The 21,277-nt window shown below is 42.3% G+C and overlaps 8 protein-coding genes across 8 annotated transcripts; 5 read left to right on the top strand and 3 right to left on the bottom strand.

Moving 5' to 3' along the window:
* Positions 1-323: 323 nt before the first annotated feature.
* Positions 324-2,102, bottom strand: EAF01_009725 (uncharacterized protein; the record flags this gene model as incomplete). The annotated part of the gene is made up of 1 exon (XM_038917981.1): positions 324-2,102. One exon carries the CDS (start codon positions 2,100-2,102, stop codon positions 324-326), a length of 1,779 nt encoding a protein of 592 aa, XP_038766790.1.
* A 372-nt stretch (positions 2,103-2,474) lies between these two features.
* EAF01_009724 (uncharacterized protein) lies at positions 2,475-4,180 on the bottom strand (the record flags this gene model as incomplete). The annotated part of the gene is made up of 3 exons (XM_038917980.1): positions 2,475-2,793; positions 2,853-3,843; positions 3,901-4,180. The coding sequence occupies 3 exons, from the start codon at positions 4,178-4,180 to the stop codon at positions 2,475-2,477; spliced, it is 1,590 nt and encodes a 529-aa protein (XP_038766789.1).
* A 2,922-nt stretch (positions 4,181-7,102) lies between these two features.
* On the bottom strand, positions 7,103-8,227 carry EAF01_009723 (uncharacterized protein; the record flags this gene model as incomplete). Its single annotated transcript, XM_038917979.1, has 1 exon — positions 7,103-8,227. One exon carries the CDS (start codon positions 8,225-8,227, stop codon positions 7,103-7,105), a length of 1,125 nt encoding a protein of 374 aa, XP_038766788.1.
* Positions 8,228-10,413: 2,186 nt separating this feature from the next.
* On the top strand, positions 10,414-12,092 carry EAF01_009722 (uncharacterized protein; the record flags this gene model as incomplete). Its single annotated transcript, XM_038917978.1, has 2 exons — positions 10,414-10,974; positions 11,025-12,092. The coding sequence occupies 2 exons, from the start codon at positions 10,414-10,416 to the stop codon at positions 12,090-12,092; spliced, it is 1,629 nt and encodes a 542-aa protein (XP_038766787.1).
* Positions 12,093-13,079: 987 nt separating this feature from the next.
* On the top strand, positions 13,080-14,359 carry EAF01_009721 (uncharacterized protein; the record flags this gene model as incomplete). Its single annotated transcript, XM_038917977.1, has 2 exons — positions 13,080-14,015; positions 14,084-14,359. The coding sequence occupies 2 exons, from the start codon at positions 13,080-13,082 to the stop codon at positions 14,357-14,359; spliced, it is 1,212 nt and encodes a 403-aa protein (XP_038766786.1).
* Positions 14,360-15,150: 791 nt separating this feature from the next.
* EAF01_009720 (uncharacterized protein) lies at positions 15,151-16,483 on the top strand (the record flags this gene model as incomplete). The annotated part of the gene is made up of 2 exons (XM_038917976.1): positions 15,151-16,137; positions 16,193-16,483. 2 exons carry the CDS (start codon positions 15,151-15,153, stop codon positions 16,481-16,483), a joined length of 1,278 nt encoding a protein of 425 aa, XP_038766785.1.
* A 1,075-nt stretch (positions 16,484-17,558) lies between these two features.
* EAF01_009719 (uncharacterized protein) lies at positions 17,559-18,818 on the top strand (the record flags this gene model as incomplete). Its single annotated transcript, XM_038917975.1, has 1 exon — positions 17,559-18,818. One exon carries the CDS (start codon positions 17,559-17,561, stop codon positions 18,816-18,818), a length of 1,260 nt encoding a protein of 419 aa, XP_038766784.1.
* Positions 18,819-20,055: 1,237 nt separating this feature from the next.
* EAF01_009718 (uncharacterized protein) lies at positions 20,056-21,252 on the top strand (the record flags this gene model as incomplete). The annotated part of the gene is made up of 1 exon (XM_038917974.1): positions 20,056-21,252. One exon carries the CDS (start codon positions 20,056-20,058, stop codon positions 21,250-21,252), a length of 1,197 nt encoding a protein of 398 aa, XP_038766783.1.
* Positions 21,253-21,277: the final 25 nt, after the last annotated feature.

The following is a 21,277-nucleotide window of genomic DNA, read 5'->3' as shown; positions in this document are numbered from 1 at the left end:
GTTTTGATTGTACCCATTCACTCCAGTGTTAAAGTCATACTCGACATACATGTGCTAATGTACTCAATTCTTTCAAGCCAGCAACCAAGGTTGATGCTCAAGTCCACCCTCCACGTGTGCAATTTCCTTCCAACTCACAGGCTAAGGTTGATTCCCAAGCCCATCCTCTTCCAGATGATCCACGTGTGCAAATACTAATGTGTGTGAGTCCGCAGAATCAATATGCCAGAGTAGTACCCCGCAGATACGTGCACTCGAATCCCAAGAGCTCTCCAGCCAACACCACTCGAGTCTTAGATCCCACCTTCAGTCGAATATTCAAATCAATTATTATAAATCGAAAAGTCGTCACTCATCAGCGCATCCGGGAAGGTTGGGTCCAACAGCGCATCCCAATTGATCTCGACCTGTCTCTCTAGTTCCGGACCATGCTGTCCATCTGCATTTTCCAAAAATCCCAAATCCCTCCTCTTTTTCGCCATACTATCTCTCAGCAAAACCTTTGCAGTGTCAAATGCTTCGTGCGCTAAATGCGTGTCTACTATCCTAACGATATTCTCAAATATATTCAAGACCCACGAGACATTGAATAGACTTTCTGAGGTATCGATGGCAAGGAGGACACAAAAGTACTGGAAGGTGGTTGAGAGGATATTCCACCAAGGATGACCATTACGGGCAAATGTATCTGCTGTTTCGGCACCTTTGTTCCCTATATCTATGATAGCTTGAATTGCTTCTTTCTCCAGTCCTTGTTTCATAAGCCTTAACCTTCTATAAAAACAAAAACATACATCTGCTTTGGAGAGTGAAAGAAATGGATGTACGTCCGGGATCTGTGCCAATTCTTTCAAGCCATTTATTAGTTCTTCTTTATGTGTTACAGAGTTGACGACCATGTTATCGCGAGGGATTAGTTGAGCAATTTTGATGTGGAAAATTGTACTGTCGCCCATAGTGTCCTTGACTGGCTTGCAAGTTATACTATTGAGAATTACTGCAGATCTTCCATATTCATACGAGATGATCGTATGAACAGACCAAGCCATCCAGAAAGTTTTTCTGGCTCTTTCTATTTCTTCTTGATCCATTCTCTTTGCTGGAGCATCTCCTTCCGTAGTCAATAGTACCGAGTGGACTTCTTGATGTAAACCTGTAGCTTCAGCCAAATGTAAGGTGACACAGCTAGCAAGCCACGCAACATGAGGTCTGGTAGTTGATCGAAGATACAGAGTCCGTAGAATCCATGCATTAATTTGATCAATTGAGGGATGTCGACTGAATGTTGGATCCTCCAGAACCGTTTTCACATGCTGAACAATTTCCAATTCCCGAGGATGACCGAGACGAAAGGCAAAAAATGATCCTAAGGCTACCACTCCACCAACAACAGCACCAAACGTCAAATCTCTTCCGTGATTAGTCCAATAATCATTACACCGTTTCACAAAATACGGCCAATCTAGAAATCCAAATGGTCCATGAACTGTTGCCACATATATGTCCGAAAACCGCTTAAATTCATGAAAAGAAACCAATTGAGTCAAATTTGTATGAGCAGACGCAGCTTCCTCAGCTCTTATCCCACAATTCCAAGCAAAAGAATGAAGAGGTGGTGGATTTGCAGATTGAAATTCCACACCAAGACTTCTGGGGAAAGCGACTGCAGAATGCTGACTCATGTATCGTGATCTCAAAGGATCAAGAATACCGCGATCAACAACATCTTGTGATGATGATGCAGATGGAGATTGAGCATTTGTTATACTCTGGCGTCTAGGTGTATGATTTGTTGTCGATGGTGAAAAATCATGCCTCATTTCGTTGTGACCTGGGAGAGTTGTCCGTATAGGTGAAAGATGGGGGTTTGGTGCATTGTGTTCATCGGAGTATCGGCAATTGTATCCATATCGGGTGCACATTGAACATGGAAATTCTACATCACATTTTCTCTTCCGTTGTCGACATGGAAGACAAGCTCTCCTCGCTCGTTGACGTCCATGAATTGGACGGTCTGGATTGCTCGGTTGCGTCGACGGTAATGGCGCCGATGATGGTATGCGTGGGGGTGGTATTGATGACCCAGCAGTTGATTCTGGCATTATTTGACAGCTGAGAAATCGGGCTTCAATTTGGCCCGCAGTGAAGTATATACAAGTTGTATTGAAGTCGACAAATTATTTGATGGATACATTTTGATTCAATATGTGATGAAGAAGGGGGAAGTTGAGGTTAGATAAAAAGTAACTTTTCCGGCCGGAGTTAGATCTTGGCTAACTGATGTGGGGTTAGTGCTACTCAATTATCAATCCGACTCCACTACCTTGGATATCATCAAAATATTGTAGGTAAATGAATATTTATGTTCTTATTATTCTTATTTCGTGAAAGAACATGATCATTTGGCTACTACTCAAGCAACAACAGCTAAAAGAAATCCTAGGGTATCTAAAAATCAATCGCTTCATAACAAATCAAGGTTCCTCTATCCGTCCCTCCTCCTTTCTATTCTTGGCTCTCTTCGTTCTCTCCGACAACGAAAACAAGATTGAACAAGCTACTCCTAGTCCGGCAAGTCCAATCCCTACATACTGAGCTCCACGATACCCCTTCAAAAGATCTTTCGAGTTCTTTCCACCGTTATTGATCTGAACTTCTACAGTTCCGGCAATCCCCAAACCGATTGAGATGGAGTAATTGACGACAGTGTTGACTAAGGAAGCGGCGAGACCTTGATGATCTTTATGCATAGAATTGCTCAGGAGAATCGTTGCTGCTGGGAATGACATATCCCTGATTTTATTAGCGTTTGTTATTCAGTAATTCGGAGAGGAAATGGTGTTCGAACTTACATTCCCCAAGGAGTTACAAGACAAGCAACGAACGTTTGTGCCCAATATGTTTGACTGATAGGAACCGTGGCCATCAGAATTGATCCGATGAGAAAACCAGTCATAGCAATCATCATCACAGTACTGGCTGGGACCTTGCTAAGAATTTTTCCCGTGGTCAATGATGCACAAAGTCCACTAATAGTCGTAGGCGAGACCATTGCTGATGCGAGAAGTGGACTGATTCCCCTAATCTCCTCTAATAATTGCCAAAAGTAGAAGATCCAGATTCCAAAACTAGCCCATCCACCTGCAATACATGCAAGTGTATAACCAGTGTGGGAATTGAACGCGCCAAATGGTACCAACGGGTAGGGCGCACGAGATTCGATGAATGCGAAAAGTCCGAGCACAAGAACTCCAACAATGAGAATCACGTAAACATAAACGGTAGTCCAACCAATTACTGGTCCTTGATTCCATGAAAAATTAACCAGAACCAATCCTGCAACTCCGGTCAAGGCTCCAAGACCATCAGCTCGCTTGAACATACTAACTGAACGATCGAATTGTGGAGGTGGTGTGTGAGGAATGACCATAATTCCTACTACAGCGAGTAGAACGCAAACCATAGCCGTGACCCAGTAAGCCCAAGGCCACCAAACAAATTCCGCAAATATGCTCGAGAAAGTTGCACCGAGAGTAAAGCCTGTTGGAGCTGTGGCACCAAAAATACTAAAAATCATCTCCTTCTTTCTTCCTGGCTCATAGATACGAGCAAGGATAGCTAGAGCATTCGGTAAAAGAAAAGCTGGTCCAATTCCTTGAAATGCACGAGCAACATCGAAAAAGATTGCATCCGAGTAACCACTGAAACCAGCTAGAAGTGACCAAAGTGCGAACCAAAGGAATCCACTTATAAAGAGCACCTTGTGGCCACAGAGATCTCCCAGGCGTCCCGCAATAAGAATGAATGTACCGACCGTCAGTGAGTATGCGGCAGCAAACCAACCTTCACCACGAAATGTTAGTTACGATTTTTATATCACACAGAACATGGAAAGCATACTCAACTGTCCAGGATTTGTAACTCCAAAACTAGATCCGATGATATGTAGCGGAGCAATAGCTTGACCCAATGCGGCTTGCGTCATAAGTTGAGCCATACATATTATTGCGATGAAAGTATACTCTCGAGGGCGCGAACTGAAATGTTCGATTTTGCTTTGGACAGGAACGAGAGTATTCGGATGGGCGTACTCGGGTCTAGACTTTGTCTTCTCGATATTGAGAGACTCGTGACCTGCCATCATCTCGGAAGAGGAAGACGGTGATAAGGGAGTTTCCATGTCAAAGGTGTCCAGGTAGCTAGCTATAAGAGTAGCAAGAATATTAATTCCGGAAAATATCTTTTGATCCGAATCAGAAGATTTCTTAAAAATTCGAACTTCGGCCGCCCTTTCCTTTTTGTTCACACGGTAGATGAAGAAGTCCAAAGTTATCAAGAAGTCGTACGTCCCGGTTATCTATATCCCGTCCGTTATGTGACGCAACCCGAGCAATAAGCAAACAGGATCGGGATAACAGCGGAATGAGAACTTTTCTGCAGCGGAGATAGTCATTTAACCGCAATTAGATGCTTAGATTTGGACTTTGCATATGTACATGTATGCTTACGAATGCAGACATATCGAGATACAGTACCGAGACATGTTGAACCTAACTCCGATTGGAAACTCTTCGAATAATTCTAGAGCAATTGAACTAGAAGGGATTGATCAGATAAAGAATGAATTGTCAGTTTATCATAGTTAATCAAAAATCAGCAATTATCAAAGTGCGGCTCCCATTGAAGTGGATCGAATGAGGATTATTTATGGGGATTAAGTGGTTTCGCCAATTAGATTTTTTGATCTTGTTGCGTAAGGATAAATGGTTTAAGGGTAGTATTCCGCAACATCCGATCCGCATGAAATGTTAGTATCCCGCAATACCTCCGTCTGTATGGAAGGAGTTCAGTTAGAAGAGGAGGGAAGGAAGCGGTGCGGTATAGATCTGAAAGAAATCGTGAATGCCTACAAAAGGTTGGGGGTGAATATTTTGCAAATTTGAAAACTTTATTGAATGAAGGAAATGAAATTATTATACATCGACTCACTCTAGGAGTACTTGGAAAGAATGTTAGAATAGAAAATTGATTGATGTGTGATGGGGACCTTGATAATAAAGATATTTCTCCATATATTATGGATCAAAAGGGGTTTGATTTTGGCGAGATTGATGTTTCGATTCTTTCGTTCTGATAGAGGGGAGAGACAAATCTCGCATGTGGTATATTTTAACTTCTCCTCCTTTGCTCTCCTCCAGATAATATGTTTCTCACCTGGCCCACCTACTCATTCTCCTTTTAATTCTCACCTCAATCACCATCCTCATTCTCATTCTCATCACCCATCAACTCTTCAAGTTCGTCAAATGAATCACGTGCAACACACTCACCAACTTTTTCCATCCCTTGTTCAGATTCGCTCACATTTGGGCTCACACAATGATGGGTGTGAAAATATGAATATTCAGCTTGATTTTAAACGGACAGTAAATTAACAAGATTGACCAAGAGAAAAAGACTTGTTGATCTTCATAAAGCTCCCCACAACCGATCAGATATATTTAAACCAAGACTACGAAGCTGTAACGAAAGTATGTGACTATGAAATCAATTTACTTCTAACAAACCACAATACAGATTCTGAAAATTCCCATCAAAATAAACGGCAAATTACTCTCATGCCCTCCAAAACTCATTCAATTGCTCATACCCTAAATTCATAAAAGTTTTACTCTTATGCCTCTTAGATTTTACAATAGAATCTACATAACATCTATATAGAATCTACCTTAAATGTATGAATTCTAGTTTATCAATAATAATGATAAATAATAAAAACTTTAAAGGAAAAGAAGTAATATATTTATAGAATCTACCCCTCACATAGAATCTAGCCTAAAATAGTTAGAATCTACTCTCCTATTATAGAATCTGCCCTTTCTTACAGAATCTACTCTTTCGCTATAGAATATATACCTTATTTCATTATAGAATCTATCCTAAATGGATAGAATCTAGCCACTTTAAGCTAGATTCTATATGGATTCTATGGGGTATGAGAGTAAATCACCCCTCAATTTTAGGGCATGAGAGTAATTTGCCGCAAAATAAATCATGTCATCCTCTCAACACAGCTCAATCAGCCTTCTCTCCAATTGGCGTAACTCTCACCCTCATTTCTTCCTTGATCACTCATAAGCCTTCGTGAAATTTACATTGATGCGTACCTGACGTAAAACTAAAGTACCCCATCCTAATTAGCCATACCCGGCGAACTAGAAAAGTAAATATCATTCCACCACGAAATGCCAGAAGACCAGTTTCCATTCGCGTCGCACTCTTTGAAATTGATCAGAAAATAAGTTCCCGAGATTCAACTCACAATCATGTTACCAGCTGATGTAAATCCTGCCGAAGGAGCAGACTCCACTTTAGCTTCAAGATCCTAGAAACCACCCCACGAACTACCATTATACCTAGAGACGCAAAGTGTACCGCGGTCGTGATTGCATACTAAACAGTGGACACTTCCGTTGTATACCCCTATGGCTGGTGATTTGTTTGTTTTCATGGAGGAAGAGACTAGTGCTGCAGTTGTCCAAGTAGTCCCGTCAGTTGACCAATTATAAAACAAACGATCATCCCCTCCTCGATGGACGCCAATCAGTCGGCGGTTGTACGCACAGAGAGCCGGGCCATCGTTCGTGAACCCTCCATTTCCTCCTGCATAAACGGCACTGGTCCAACTGCTTCCATTGCTAGTAGATATGCAATATAGTCCATTGTTCTCGTGATGGCGATATAAGCAATATAACCGATTGTTATAAGTTGTAACTGCAGGCCGAGAACCCGATCGAATTACTATGTGAAATAGTGAAAGGCGTCGACCTTTTTCGTTCCGACTGTCGTACTTAGTCCAGTAAAACACATCATTCAATCCCCAGAAAACACCGCACGATTAATTGTTGAAGTTCAACAGCGAAATGCCGTCTCAACCTCCACCGGCAACTACTGGTGCCGTGGATCGAGTCTCACCAGCAATTTTTCATCCGCTGAAAAAGCCAGCTAGGCGAGGAATTTGTACACACTTGATCCATAATTCATGCTTTCCTGGGTCACCCCCATCGAACGTGAATGACAACTCGCCGTTGGTTCGTCTACTTCAAGCAGCCAATGCTGGCTCTGTGAACGCGAATACACGTCGAAAGACTAAGTCGTCGTCATTTGTCAACCACTCAAGGAGAGCTGCAACAAGCCTCCCACAGGTTCCAATTAACGCAAGAATCGCCGCGCCCTTTCCTGTCGATCCACATTCATCTCCCCAATCGTCAGCAGCAGTTGCATTAACAGCGGCCTCGATGGAAAAGTCTAGAATGTCTTTCAAAGTCTGCACCATTCTGTTATAGAAGCTATCACCACTATCATCCGCCTCCCAACACTCAATATGCCCTGCGAAATGCTCTTCAACAGCGCCTTCAAAGTAAGTCAGGCCCATTTGTCGTACATTCCCACTTTCAACGGCGCCATATTCGCCGGTTTTGAAATTTTGCTTATATCGAACATCGGATCCAGACGCCAGAGCCCAATAGATCTCATTCCTGGTGCTGGCAAATCCATCATGCTGCTCACGGTGACATTTGAACCGCTCTAAGACCAGTCTGTAGTCGCTTACGGTATTTGCGACAGCATCAGAATTAGGACTAATTGAAGTTGTGCTACTTTGGCCCTCCTCATCATCTTGCATTGGCTTTTTCTCCTCCTCTTCGAGCTTAGGCGCAACTAACACAGTTATTCCACTTCCTGCTCCAGTAAGTGCCTCCATATACTCGGGATTGTCAGCGCATTCTGCATCAATTGTTGTGATGTCTATAATTTTGTTTTCGGGCATGGTGAGGAAATCGCCCGTCATGGCTTTCGCATCAGCAACCATATCGACCTTGTTATATGGTGTATCCTCATCCATATTGAGTGAAACACCAGAGAAAATAGTGCCACTCAGAGTCCCTTTGCCAGCTTGAGCTTTGTTCTTAGTGTACATGTTCCCGTACTCAGCAACTTCCTCGTCAGTTGCGAAAATCTTGAGCATTCGAACCAAGCGAGCTTCTATTGGGGAGAGTTCTGCTCCCCTTGCATCACGGGGAGCAGCATGAAGCGCTGCAGTAAACATTGGATTGGAGAGAGTAGAGTTTTGACGAGTAGTTCTTCTGGAACTTCGGTTAAAAGCTTGACCAGAGAGTCGAGCCCGCAACTCCTCGGCACGCTCTGCCGGTGTTGTCAATGTACCCATGGTGGCTTATCGCGATTATCTGTTGTTTTTCACCAATAGTATTGGTAATGAGAATAAGTTTGGAAGATTCAGCGATAGTATCGGATAGACTGAAAAGCCAAAAAGTAAACAAGAAATGTTGTACGTTTTTGAGGTTCAATGTTGAGAATGGCAGAAGTAGAACGAAAATATCTAGATATCAGCTTCTGTATTTATAGACTTTCTCCAAAAGTGCTATGATGAGTGATCCGCAGGAATTAACTAGATTCAATCTTTGTGTGATCATAGCTGAGTTGTGCTGAAATGGCCATCATCCAATCTCATCTTTAGGGTAGGCTTTGATTCACGTCGTTGAATTCTAAAGAGCCTAAATAACACAGCATTCAATTCGAAATCCCTCACCACGCACTTGAGTAGCACACTTGATGTGACATGTATTTTTAGGTATTCCCGAGTAAGTGAACGCCTATACTGTTATGCCCATTGGTTAATATGCATATCTAAGTTATGCAGACTCGTTTAAACAATCTACCATCTCTCGACGATTACGCCACACACAAAAGCTAACAGCTGAACTTGTTCCAATATGACATCATAATTACTCTGTGATACTGCGACACTTTTTCTGTCCTGTCGGTTGTATCACCCCACACGGAAACACAATGATAGAATCGGGATAATGTTGCAGGTATCGTCATTACGCAGGTCAAGTTAGTCGAATTTTGATAACTGTTCATAAAGTTTCTGATAACTTGTGGGTATTAGATTTAGGAGAAATATGTTTGTTCAAGTCGCTAGAATCGTACAACTGAATTATGTGGAGTTATTCTCGATACACAACTACTCAGGTTGAAAGGATACGTAATGTAGAACGCATCAGATGTCTTTTTATCAAAACAAGAGAGACGTTGCAGCCCATATGAGATCACAAGATCTCCGGTATGTTTGCACAACGCCCCATGTGTTTCTGCTTCGTAGGCGAGGATGATACTCGTAGGAGGGTATCAATGGCAGGCATGAGCAGTGATCTAAGTTGAAATAATCATTCTTGAAATTTAAGAGTTACCTGACCAGACGCTTAATGCATATCTTCGGTGCTTAGGATATCGACATGCAGCATCAATCAATGCCTATGCTCCCCATCCTACTCTGTTAGAACAATCGACACTTATCGTTGTTGCGTAGACAATGGATCCACTTGGAGATTCGCCATCACACTGATACAGCGGGTACTACACCCGGTATCTAAATACCAGAATAACACTTGTACTTGCTTATCTTATTTTTTACCGCTAGCCTTTGAAGATGTAGCGCAATCTCACATCAGTATTCTATACATACCTCGCTCTTCTCCAGATCAGCTACTCTCACGTGCTAACAAACAATCCCGGCAGCGACCAAACCAAACGCGTGCGCAAACTTAAGACCACACATATATATATATACGTCCCCTTTTCCCATCTCACCATAGAGCCTTCCAGAAGATCATGGCCAGCACCCGACGCATCCTTTACAAAACGTGCACTTTTCATTTCAATGCAAATAGGTTCGAACCATCTCCGTTGTGCCTCTTCACACAAGGCCACACAGCCTATAACAGCCATCAGGATCTGAACGAATGATTGTTGTGACCAAAATTCCCACCTGGAATCCAGTATTATAGAAAACTTCCTAATTGTACGCATATCAGGGTGTCAGCAGTACAATGATTGAGTGATACAAGAATGAGGAGAGGATAGAATAAGATCAGATGAAGTGGCTTTCACAGATCACATGATCATCAGCTGCGCCACGTCGGACTTAATCCCTGACACTATCCGTATTTGGACACGGTCAAAGCCAAGGCAACCTCGGAGTAACATGGTACAGAAATATGGGATGAAGGGGAAGAAGGTCTACGAGTAAGATTCTGGGATTTCCTCGTTTTGTTTTATTTCTCTCACTCCACAACCGTTTGGATGATCTCTACCAGTAGTTTGTCTCATTGATCTGATCTCAGTCGCTGCCACTGGATTGTTTCGCTTTGTCCAAGTATTTCTACATCAACTTTCCTTGACCGCCAGTTCCCTAGGTAAGTACACTTTCCATCGCTACTGGTAGTGATAGCGTCAGTACTGGACGTACCTGCATCAGCCGTGTACAGTGGATTCTCAAATTGAATCCCTCGGTACGATCTACGGCATTTGCATTGAGATGCACCCCGGATTATGGACTCCTTCTTGTCCCATGAGCAAGGGAGCAATCAAGCTCAGAGGGAATCTTCACACTTTGATCTACCTCAGTATGTAATAAGTTATAATGATGATCATACCTTGCGATGGGATCCTCCAGCTGGGTCCAAAGAATTATCTATCGCCTTAAGTTATCATTTTCCACTGGAGAAGGACCTTGGAAGCAAAATGCAAGCTGCCACTAGGAAGTTTCTTCGAAATGAACGACAAAAGACAACATCGGGGGACTCCAAGACTAATGGAGTCTCTGAGAGTATGGATCTTGATGGTTTGCCATTACATATGAATACAGAAGATCAGGTCACGCGACCAAACGTGAAAGTACCAGAATCGTCATCACATGTCAAATCTAGATCCATGGCGTCTCATCGTATCTCTATGCCGGAAAGCAGAACCATTCAATTTTTAACATGGGATGCCGATATGAAAGAATTCAGTCCTAAAATAAAGAAGAGACGATACGATAAGGAAGAGCGAGTGAAAGTTGCCGCTAATAGAGGATTTGCATGTGCTAGGCATAGAAGACAGAAGATGAAGGTAATCGAACATCAGTTTCAGTTGTCAGACGCCTCACTAACAACTGCTAGTGTGATCCCGAACGATGTTCAAGAAACAAACAACGATTGAGTAGTTTAGAGTATATGGCTGCCAAAGTAGAGGCCCAATCGATTCTAGAGAAACGACATTCTTCTTTCATTCCAGACCCCGAGACTGCCAGTCAAATAAACTCCACGATAGACCCTGAGATACTCACTGTCAACTCATCGCCTTCTTTAGATCCATCGCCAAGGTGGACCACCTCTTCTTTTGTGGATCCCACGACGCTCTACAAACTAGAGGGTTTCCACACTAGCGCTCAGTCATTGGATTTTCCTACACCTTCCTTCGAATATAGTTCGAGATCACATGACTCCATCGGCTCAGTACTATCTACAAGTTCAGATGTGAACTTTCTCGCCGGCTATGATGAGATGAACTTTGATATTCCTCATTACGGGACTTATCATTGGTGGCCACGAAATGAGCAGTTTGACCCCGTTGGCCATACATTCAATGATCTCATGCCAATTGACCAACCCATCACAATGTCGAATACTTTACAAATGGAGACATTCCAACTCGAAGATAAACAGTTTTCCCCATTCAATCAGCCTTCAATAGAATCTTCAGACCAGCAGCTAGATTGGTCTCACAATGTGATTGTTCCAGAACAGAATTATATTATAGAGCCCTCCTCTACCCCACTCCGCCCATCCTCAAGTCCAATGGAAAATACAACAACTTCAGCAGAGGGAAATGGTCACTGTCAACAAGACTTAATGGAATGGGAATCAGTTCGTCCATCAAGCGTCACTCAAGGTTATTTCACCAACAACCAAGTGAAACCATTGACAGACGAAGAAAAGAGAACACTCATCAAATGGTGGGGTAGGGATAGATCTTCCGAGCAACCGGAGAGTATTCGTGGTAGGCAGAGCTCATATGAAAGTCAACCGTCTAATGGTGATTTTGCTGGAGTTGAAATTCAGTCCAATATGGGTGTGGGGAAGAAAGCGAGTCTTAGGGAGAAGGTCAAGACTGCTACAGTTCATGTACCGCCGTTTCCGAGGGGGTTGTTTAGAAGTCGATCCGCAAGAAAAGATAAGAAGCCGTAAATTTTTCTTGATAGTTGTCCGATATTATACACTCTGTCAAAGAGAGTCAGGTGTTTGTATTTAGGGGTTATTGGATTTGGGGAAAAGTTATGGTGCTGTGGTGCTACGCGGATATCCTGTCTTTTCCAGATTTAAATTATTATTGGAAGCTTCTTGGATCTATATATAGGGCGTTGATATCAAAGCGTCTGTTCGTACATTCATTTCCAGAGAGTACTACTGTTTTGCATCGTTATTGCTCACAATTTCGACAGCGGAATTCGAGTTCCGTGCGTTTAACAGTTATGGAATGTGTTTTTTTCTGCATGATTTGATTTTTGCCTTCATCACGTCTTCTCTGTATGTGTTTGATTTTCATTTTACTCTCGGAGGTACTATGCATTTGAGGTAATACAATAAGCATAACGTCGCTAGCTAGTCTACAAAGACGTTCTGATCACAAGTGATCACCTCCCTATTAAGAGTATCCTGGTTGAATGTATCAAACTCCAATCTTTGATGGTGAGGGTATCTTGAGTTCACCTTTTTGATGCGACTTCCATAATGTGCTGTTTCACCATTTCTTGGTCTTCATCTCTGAAATTTTGACAGTACGAACGGACCGGACAAGATACAGTAGAATGTTCTTGATTGATCCTCTGTAAAAAAATCTCTTCTTCCTTCTCTCGAATCTCAGAACGAAACAGGAATAATGGATTAGTAAGTACCAAGTAACAACACCGAGTCACAGTGAGCCGTAACAGGATTTCACTAGAATCGCACAGCTGTAGTAGACATATCGAGTCTAAACGACTCGGGGACTCAAATGGTGGTACGGTTGTTGAGATGTTTTCAGCACATCGCTTATTCATTGCTGTACAGTTTTCATTCAAGATCTATATATTCAGCACTCTACTCAGTCATTGTTCGATATTATATGCATTAATACTTCCTTCTCTCTATCACATAATATTCACGAACAATTCTCGAGTCTAAAGATATTCAAATATGGCAAACGCAGCCCTTCCCCTCATAGGGATCAAAAATGGGTCAAAGAACTCATTCCCACCCAAGTCCGTGGAAGACACCAGAAAAATGATCGAACAACTTTGTATCGATATCAATTTCGGCCACAAGGTCAAAAAAATGGATATATTTGTCGGTGGAAACAATACCGCCATTTTGTTTACTTGTCTTCCTCTCAAAGCAACGACTGAAGACCAACGAGTCGCCTGCGTATTACGTACTTCTCTGAAAAATCATTTCAGAGGCAACCCCCCGGTCGATTACTGCATGAAGTCGGAAGTATCTCTCACTGATTACTTCCGCCAGAAAAAGAATCTGCCAATTCCAATCGTTCTAGCATGGGATTGTACCTATACGAATACCATCAAATGTCCATATTCTCTTTTGGAACAAGTCAAAGGGGAAACATTGGAGTTCGAGTATTATAACCTGAATCAAGGTTTGCTTTATAAGTCTCCACGGAATGCCCGAGTAGAACGTCGTTGCTTATACACGAGATGCATTGCCGTCTTTGTGGCTGCCATGGACAAGACTGAACTTCCTGGGTACGGATTTTTCGTCGCTGCGGCCAGTATGCCAAACAAGGGTACCAAAGTAGAAGTAGACTTCCAGCTAAGTCGAGATACCATCGACGGGGTTAAGATTCCCTCGGAGCCGAATTTTCTTAATTGGGTCAACAATATTCTGAATGCGCAAATGCAGAGAGCTTCTGATATTTTTCTTAAGGTGTCGCCCGTTGAAACTTGGAAGATTCAGAAGCTTAGAACGATAGGCTCGCAGATGGCAGAGAAAGGGTTATTGACAGATGAACCGGCCGTATTATGGCATGCAGACTTCTACCCGAGGAATATCATGGTCGAGAGTCCTAGGAACCGTGCGATACTCACCGGAGTCATTGATTGGGACGAAGCTAGGGCAGTAAGTCATTATCTCCACTCACATATATTCTGATCTCTTTGTGAGATTTTAAACTAACATCTTCATAGTTTCCTCGACTTGTATCCAGAAAACCTTCCAGCTGGCTCTGGTCCATGGCAGAGAGCCCATTGTTACCAGAAGAAAGCGACACAATTGCAGCTGCTTTCTACGATCAGATGGAGATGCTGCGTCCAGGATATAAAGATGACGCGTGTCTGCCAAGCAGAAAAGCAGTGAGAGCTCTCTGCATGTATGCAGTCTTTGGGGTAAATTTTCAGCATCACCTTGAGGTGTCCTTTGATAATCTGGTGGGGTATTGGGAGGATGTCATGAGGAAAGGTTAGAAAATTGGAGAGATCGTGGATTTGTTGCGATCGGTCCGTGGATGGCGTTCGCAACAAGGATTGGATTTGGTGGGGAGCAGACAATTATCTCGGATAAAAAATGAGCGATGGAGTTGCAGCGGTTTTAATATACCCCTCATACAGATGTGAACTAGCGTTCTTTTTCTTGTTAAATAGGTCATTGAGTAGAATAATTCGCTAATATTCTAGATCAAGTTAAAGCTTTTCTTTAAAAAAACATGTTATTTAAGTGGTACCTGAGAGCAAACGCATCTATCCCCAACACAGCCTTAAACTTTCGTCTTCACCATCCTCTCAGTATCCCAAGCTTGGTGATATTGATGACAGTTGTCAGTTCCGTACAATACGTACCCAATTAAGCTTATGACTCCTTAACCTGAGAGCACTTCCCCCGTCCAATCGCACAACAACTCAATCAAGCAGTAATGCACCATTGGACCTTCCACTTATACTCTACAACATAATACATAATCTACGGTGGTCGTTGATTCCAACTTCAACCTTCCTGAACATTCCTGAACCTCAATATTTTATGAATTATCTTGCAAACTTGGAGATCAAACACCCTTTATTCTTACAGCTACATTAACGAAGTGTTTGAATGTACATTGCCTCAGATATATAAGCTTTCCGAAATATCTTGTAAGATTACCTCATTTTCCCATACAATATTCTTGAATAGTACCAACACCAAAGTTCTAGATTTCTTTTAGATTTATACTAACGTAGCCTCCATGGATATAGGATCCCAGCGTTTAGAAATTTTCAAGATGAGCAGCGCACTTGCCCGCAATCCACACGTCGAGTTGTTTCCCCTGATAAACGCACCAGGTCATGACAGATTCGGGGAACACTCATCACCCGAACAGATAGTCAGAATGATTCCATTTCCGTCTCAACTGAGTTCCTCCGATTGTGAAAGATTGCTCAATGGGCTACTCTCGGAACATGGACACCCAGAAACCGCTACCTATTGCGGTTTCAAAGAGGGCAGAAATAATAGCCTTGTGGTATTCACATGCCAAGCAACTCCATTTTATGCACTCCTCAAGTACTGCATACGGACCCCTCGATATATTTCTTTTTCACAGAAACGCCAATATCCAATTTATCAGCCCGTCAAATTCCTTGTAGCATTGACACGTCATTTTGGAGTTCAAGGAGTGGGTTTACCTATCCCTAATATCCTTTTTTATGACTCCGGTTTTGAGAACGCTATTTCTTGTCCATATGTTGTCATGCAAATGATATCTGGGACCACACTAGAAAAGCTATACCAAACCATCCAACGATCACCGGATTTTTTCCCCTTTGTATTGCAATACTGCCAACTTGCGCGTGAAATAGCATATTTCGTTGCTAAGAAGGAAAGTGTTAAAATTCCAGGCTACGGCGTCCTTAGAAATGTAACAGATACGGAAATATGGAACAGAGAAGACCCAAATGCTCGCTACGACCTTGCTGTGGACGAACTCAACATAGCGGGTGCCGAAATGCCAAAATTCGGCTTTCGCAGCTTCATCAGTAGGTTGGTGGGAAAAGAGTTGCAAAGACATTTTGATCTGCAGGCAATGGGGCAGAGATATCAAGGCATAAAACTCGGAATTGTATGGATGGAAATGTTTGTAAAACATATGTTCAGCGATCAAGACTCGACACTTTGGCATCCAGACTTTCATCCAAGAAATATCTTGATTGTTCGACATGGGAATCATGTTCGTCTGTCAGGTGTTATCGATTGGGACAATGCTTTGGCTGTAAGTGAATCTCCGTTCTCTCACCACAATAACTGGGGAACTAATCCGCAGTAAGCTACCGCGTATCATGACAAGAGAACCTCCTTCTTTTCTCTGGAACCAGCCCGGCGTTCTTACACAGCAAGAGGCTGATGCGGTTAAACAAGCATTTGATGAGACGATAGAGCAATTGGTTCCTGGATATACAGAAGATGCATACTCGAGACCTCGAGTTCTCACTCGAGCTTTGGGCATGTATTTGTTATATGGCCCCCAATGGAAGCATTATGGAGAAATCTCCTTTGACGAATTCCTACTGGAATGTGAAAGATTTTTTGGCCCTGATTTGCAATTCCCTATTATATAATCGATTTTCATTTCTTTGTAAGAAAGCCAGCACCGATCTGAAGTTTTGGTCATTACAGCAGAAATTATGATAATGAAGGATTAGAAATTACCAGCGAAACACACTTCATATAACAGTGCCTTGATTCATTGAGAAATCTCGTCATTTGTAGAGAATGAATCGTGTTTTAAATTGTAGACTCACATCTATGCTATTTTGTTATCAAAATTTATCTATTAATCTAGGCAAGTGAAGAATAATGGTTCAAAAAAACTGGACCACAATTATATATCTACCTTTAGATTTACAATATTTAATCACTAGATATAATACACACTACCGAATCGCCTTTTCGTTTATCTGACCAATGATAACTGTTGATTTAGTAAGTGCTACATAATTCACCACTACCACGATTTAAGATTTGTTCTAAAACACTGCCAAAAAAATCTCCAGGCTAGCATGATAATATGAAAGCCAGTTCCGTCAACATACTGTTTGTTGGGATTATTGTAAAGTTTGGATTATGAAGAGTGAATTAAAGTGAGAGAAAAGTGGATTGGATTGCTTTACTAATTCTGGATGGAAGTGATTTTTATATTTGAGAGAAACAATGTACAATGGTTCTGGTAGTCTCTCCGAGGGTCATCTTACATGTTATCGAAGAATTGATATAAATTCATTGAGCTTCAATCAATCATTCCTAGGTCACAAGTCTGTTTCACAAGAATCGTATTGTATATCAAAATCTCTCCTCATGTAGAACTAGAACATGGTTTGATATTACTACACTCCATCATAACTGAATTGCCCATTTCAATTGTTTCAATGAATCTTTCAAAAAAGAAATTGTAAAATATTTTCTATACAACCCTGTCTCTTGAAGTCTACTTGATTGATAGTTTTTCTTGTGTAGATCCACTTTGGCACTAGTCTCATAGCTAGCTTCACTTAATACGATTGTGTTCTTCTTACACTGCAGCATCATGATTATATAAAGGAATTAATCTATTACACACTATCAATTCCTTTCAACCTGGAAACCTTCAACATATACCTTCAACATACATCTTTCACAACAGCCATTAACACAACAATGGCATCTCAATTTCCCCCTCCTATACCCAATGCCTTTCCGCCAAAAGATATCTCAGCAATCAAAGTAATGGTAACTCATCTCTGCCACGAAAACGGATTTCCCCCCGGTATCATCCGAATTTCCGAAATCAAAAGCGGTAGCAAACACAATATCATACTATTCACATGGATTTTAACCAATCTTGCTCCCGGTAGTTGCAAGGCTCCTTGCAAGCACTATGTCCTGCGAACCCCCAAAATGCAAAGAGGGATCCCCGATCTCTGGATCCAGAGAACCGCCGCCTTCGATTTTATGTCACTCAAACACTTTGAAGTTCCAAAACTATACGCTTATGATGCTAGGTGCGGGAATGCCATTAGATCTCCGTATATCATACAGCAGCAAGTGGAAGGTTGTACTTTGCTAGAAAAATATCGTATACTATATCACAATTTTCTCACACTCGGTCATTACAAGCCAGGTTGTGAGTACGGAGAGGCTGCTTCTATGATATCTATGTATATCGAAAGACAAGAATTAGCATATCAATTTGAATGTTATGGTACTTTTCAACCCGTTCAAGGAATGGCACTCCAGAGTTTCGTTCCTGACAGAGTCAAAGATCGAATTGGATTGGTCGTGAAACCATTCACGAATACTTTGTCTATGAGAGCTAATTCGAAGGCCATCGATTTTATCCTCGAACTACTCTTCGTATCGGAGTCGCAGACGCGGAGTCCGGATCAGGAAGTTAAGTATCGGAAGATTCGTCATATAGCTTTATGTATCAAGGTTTCGGACCATAATGATATTTATCGTGCTGCACATAAACCCGAACCCTCTGTTCTTTGGCATCCGAATTTTCAGCCGAGCAAAATCATGATGACTGCATCGCCTCAATACGCAGAATCGAAGGACGACCCCAATCGAATAGAATCCTACAAACTGGAAGCGGTACTAGGATGGGAAGGCGCAATGGCACTCCCTCGTATCATGACTCGATGTCCTCCTTATTTTCTGTGGGGAGAAGGTCCTCAAGTACATGAGTTAGATAAGTGTACGTGGAAGTATGCTAGCGTTGATGAGATGATAGAAGAGGGACTGCCGGGATGGTACGAAGATGCTTATGGAGAGATGTCGAGGATTGTTAGGGCGTTGGGGTTTTATGCATTGTTTGGGGTGGATTTTGATTGGAATGAACTTCCATTCGAGGTTTTGATTGATGCGTGGACGCGGATTGAGCCTGAAACGAGGAATTTAGAGTATGCGACGAGATAGGGATGTGTGTTTCTGTAGGAAGGGCGGTGATGTCTCTTTTTATGGATCGGCAGATGGGTGGGTAGATTGAGGTTGTGAGATGACTATGAGGTCCTATTGCACTGGTGGATTATCTCGGCTAATGGGTATATCAAAGATAATAGTGCACCTCCTTTTGCATTACATTATTAGTCTTATCCAAAGCTCAAGTTCTGAGTGAGATCTTTGGTTATATGATAGCACAATTATATTATATTCAATTTGACCTTGGGTAGTTGGCTTTATCAGACAAGTCGAAGTCATGTCTTTAATTGGGACAATATTATGGAAACTCTAAAATTTGATGAGATAAATCCGGGTGAATGTAGAGGAATTATATAATGCCAAGCTATGTGGAAGTAAACAACATAACATATCTAGCATAATTTTCACGCCAACCTGATCACAACACCACCTTCATTGTATAAATAGTGATCATCGTTCACAGGTTTCTGTTATGCCTGCATAAGAGAGCCCTTACTTAAATTCATACGACTGTAGCAACAAGTGTGGGCCAACGAAACCGTACACAGCAATATATAGTTTAATACGACATCTTTGTATGATTAAGCACTACGGTCTTCTACAGTATGAGCTAAACTTCGGCATATCAAGTTCCAGTACAGTATTCATGTATTCATTGATCTAGAATGGTTCCTATGAATCAACTAATCAATTTCCCATTCCAAGAGTATCATAGACGAAACTCTATGGGGAATGTTCATTGACTTCCTAGTTACCTAGTTCGTCTAACACCGTAAGCGAGAAAGATGTAAATCTATACGCCATCTCAGTATACACCATTTTCAACCCGTGATGAGCAACTATTGAAATTATCTCAGAGATCACAAGAACCGTACGTGCATAGCAAAAGATCCCACTACCGTGAACTCCATTTCCACCTGTCTAAAAGCTCAAAACATTCGCTTCGCCTGAGAACCGTATCCACTAATTATTACGGCGATGATGATTGCTAGGTAGATAGATACTGTCTATCAACATGGCATTGAAAACCGTATGAAGCGTATCCTGTAAGCACAATTTATATATATGACCCATTATCTTCTAGAGAAATTCCCTTCATCACATCTTGACTTGCTTCTTGCCAACCAAGAACCTTACTTTATCAACCACAAAGTTCCTAACTTCAACAACTAAACAACATCATTCTACCACTCTCCTTTGACCTACTCTTTCAATCACAGCTAGATCAAAGAAAATGGCTTCTCAATATCCCCACCCATTAGTCTTGACTAATAATTCCTTCCCTCCACCCGGAGCCACCAATTCCACAATCACAGAAATCCTCAATAGATTCTGTAGCTCCATCAACTTCCCCATCCGCATCTTAGGATGTTCTGTAAAAGAAGGCGGAAACAACGTCATAATCCTCTGCTACGCAGTATTCACCAGTCCTGTACGAGACACGCTACCCTCACCAATATCCTGCATTCTCCGAATCGGCAAATTACGCTGGAACCTCCACGACTACGTCGATCCCGGAATTCTCGAAATGGCCGCCTTCCACCACGTCATGGGGAACACATCCCCACTCATCCCATCCATCTACGCCTGGGACGCCACATGTGTGAATCTCCTCGGATGTCCCTATGTCATCCAACCACTGATCGCTGGTCACGATTTGCAGACGCTCTACACACCACTTAGCGGCTGGCGCCATCCCATCGAAACGCGCATCAGATTCGCCCACGAAATCGCTAGATGTATTGCGCACATTGAAAGTTTTCGATTCGAGAACTACGGCACCTTTGCCGTTTCCGCGCGCATGCCAGAGAAGTGTTCGGATCCGAGTTCTCCCAGTATTTCAGAGCTGATTGGGTTTTCGCCGATCCCCTGGACTGCGAATCTTTTCATGAGGAAGGATACCAAGATCGGACATTTCCTGATTGATATCTTAACCTCGCAGTTGAATGATGCGAGAAGTCCAGCGGCAGAGGAGAGGCATGGTATTCTCGTTCCTATGGCCTGTGAATTGAATGAGCTTGAACACACTCATTCGTTAACACAAAATGGCGAACCAGCTGTTCTTTGGCATCCTGATTTTTGGCCACGAAATATTATGATGGAGAAAAATGAGCAGGATGTGAAGATCACGGGGGTTATCGATTGGGATGGAGTAATGATTGTTCCGAGGATCATGACTCGTCGAGCTCCGGTGTTTTTGTGGGATGAAGGGGATGAGTTGTCGGTATTTGAGAGGAATATTATCAAGTACCGATTCGATCAGAGGATTGAACAGTTGTTGCCCGGGTATTGTTCGGATGCATATTCTGACTGGGGGAATATGACGAGGGCGATAGCAACGCATGCGTTGAAGGGCGTGGACTGGAATTACTGCGAGCTTTCTTTTGGGGCGTTGATGGAGCTGTGGAATGATTTTGTGGGGAATGCATGAAGTGCAGTTGTTGAAGGGATGAGAT

This window comes from Botrytis porri, assembly GCF_014898465.1.
Source record: "Botrytis porri strain MUCL 3234 chromosome Unknown BPOR_014, whole genome shotgun sequence".
Lineage (NCBI taxonomy): Eukaryota > Fungi > Ascomycota > Leotiomycetes > Helotiales > Sclerotiniaceae > Botrytis > Botrytis porri.
The sequence above is the reverse complement of the archived record's forward strand: the minus strand, read 5'-3'. Positions and strand labels throughout refer to the sequence as shown.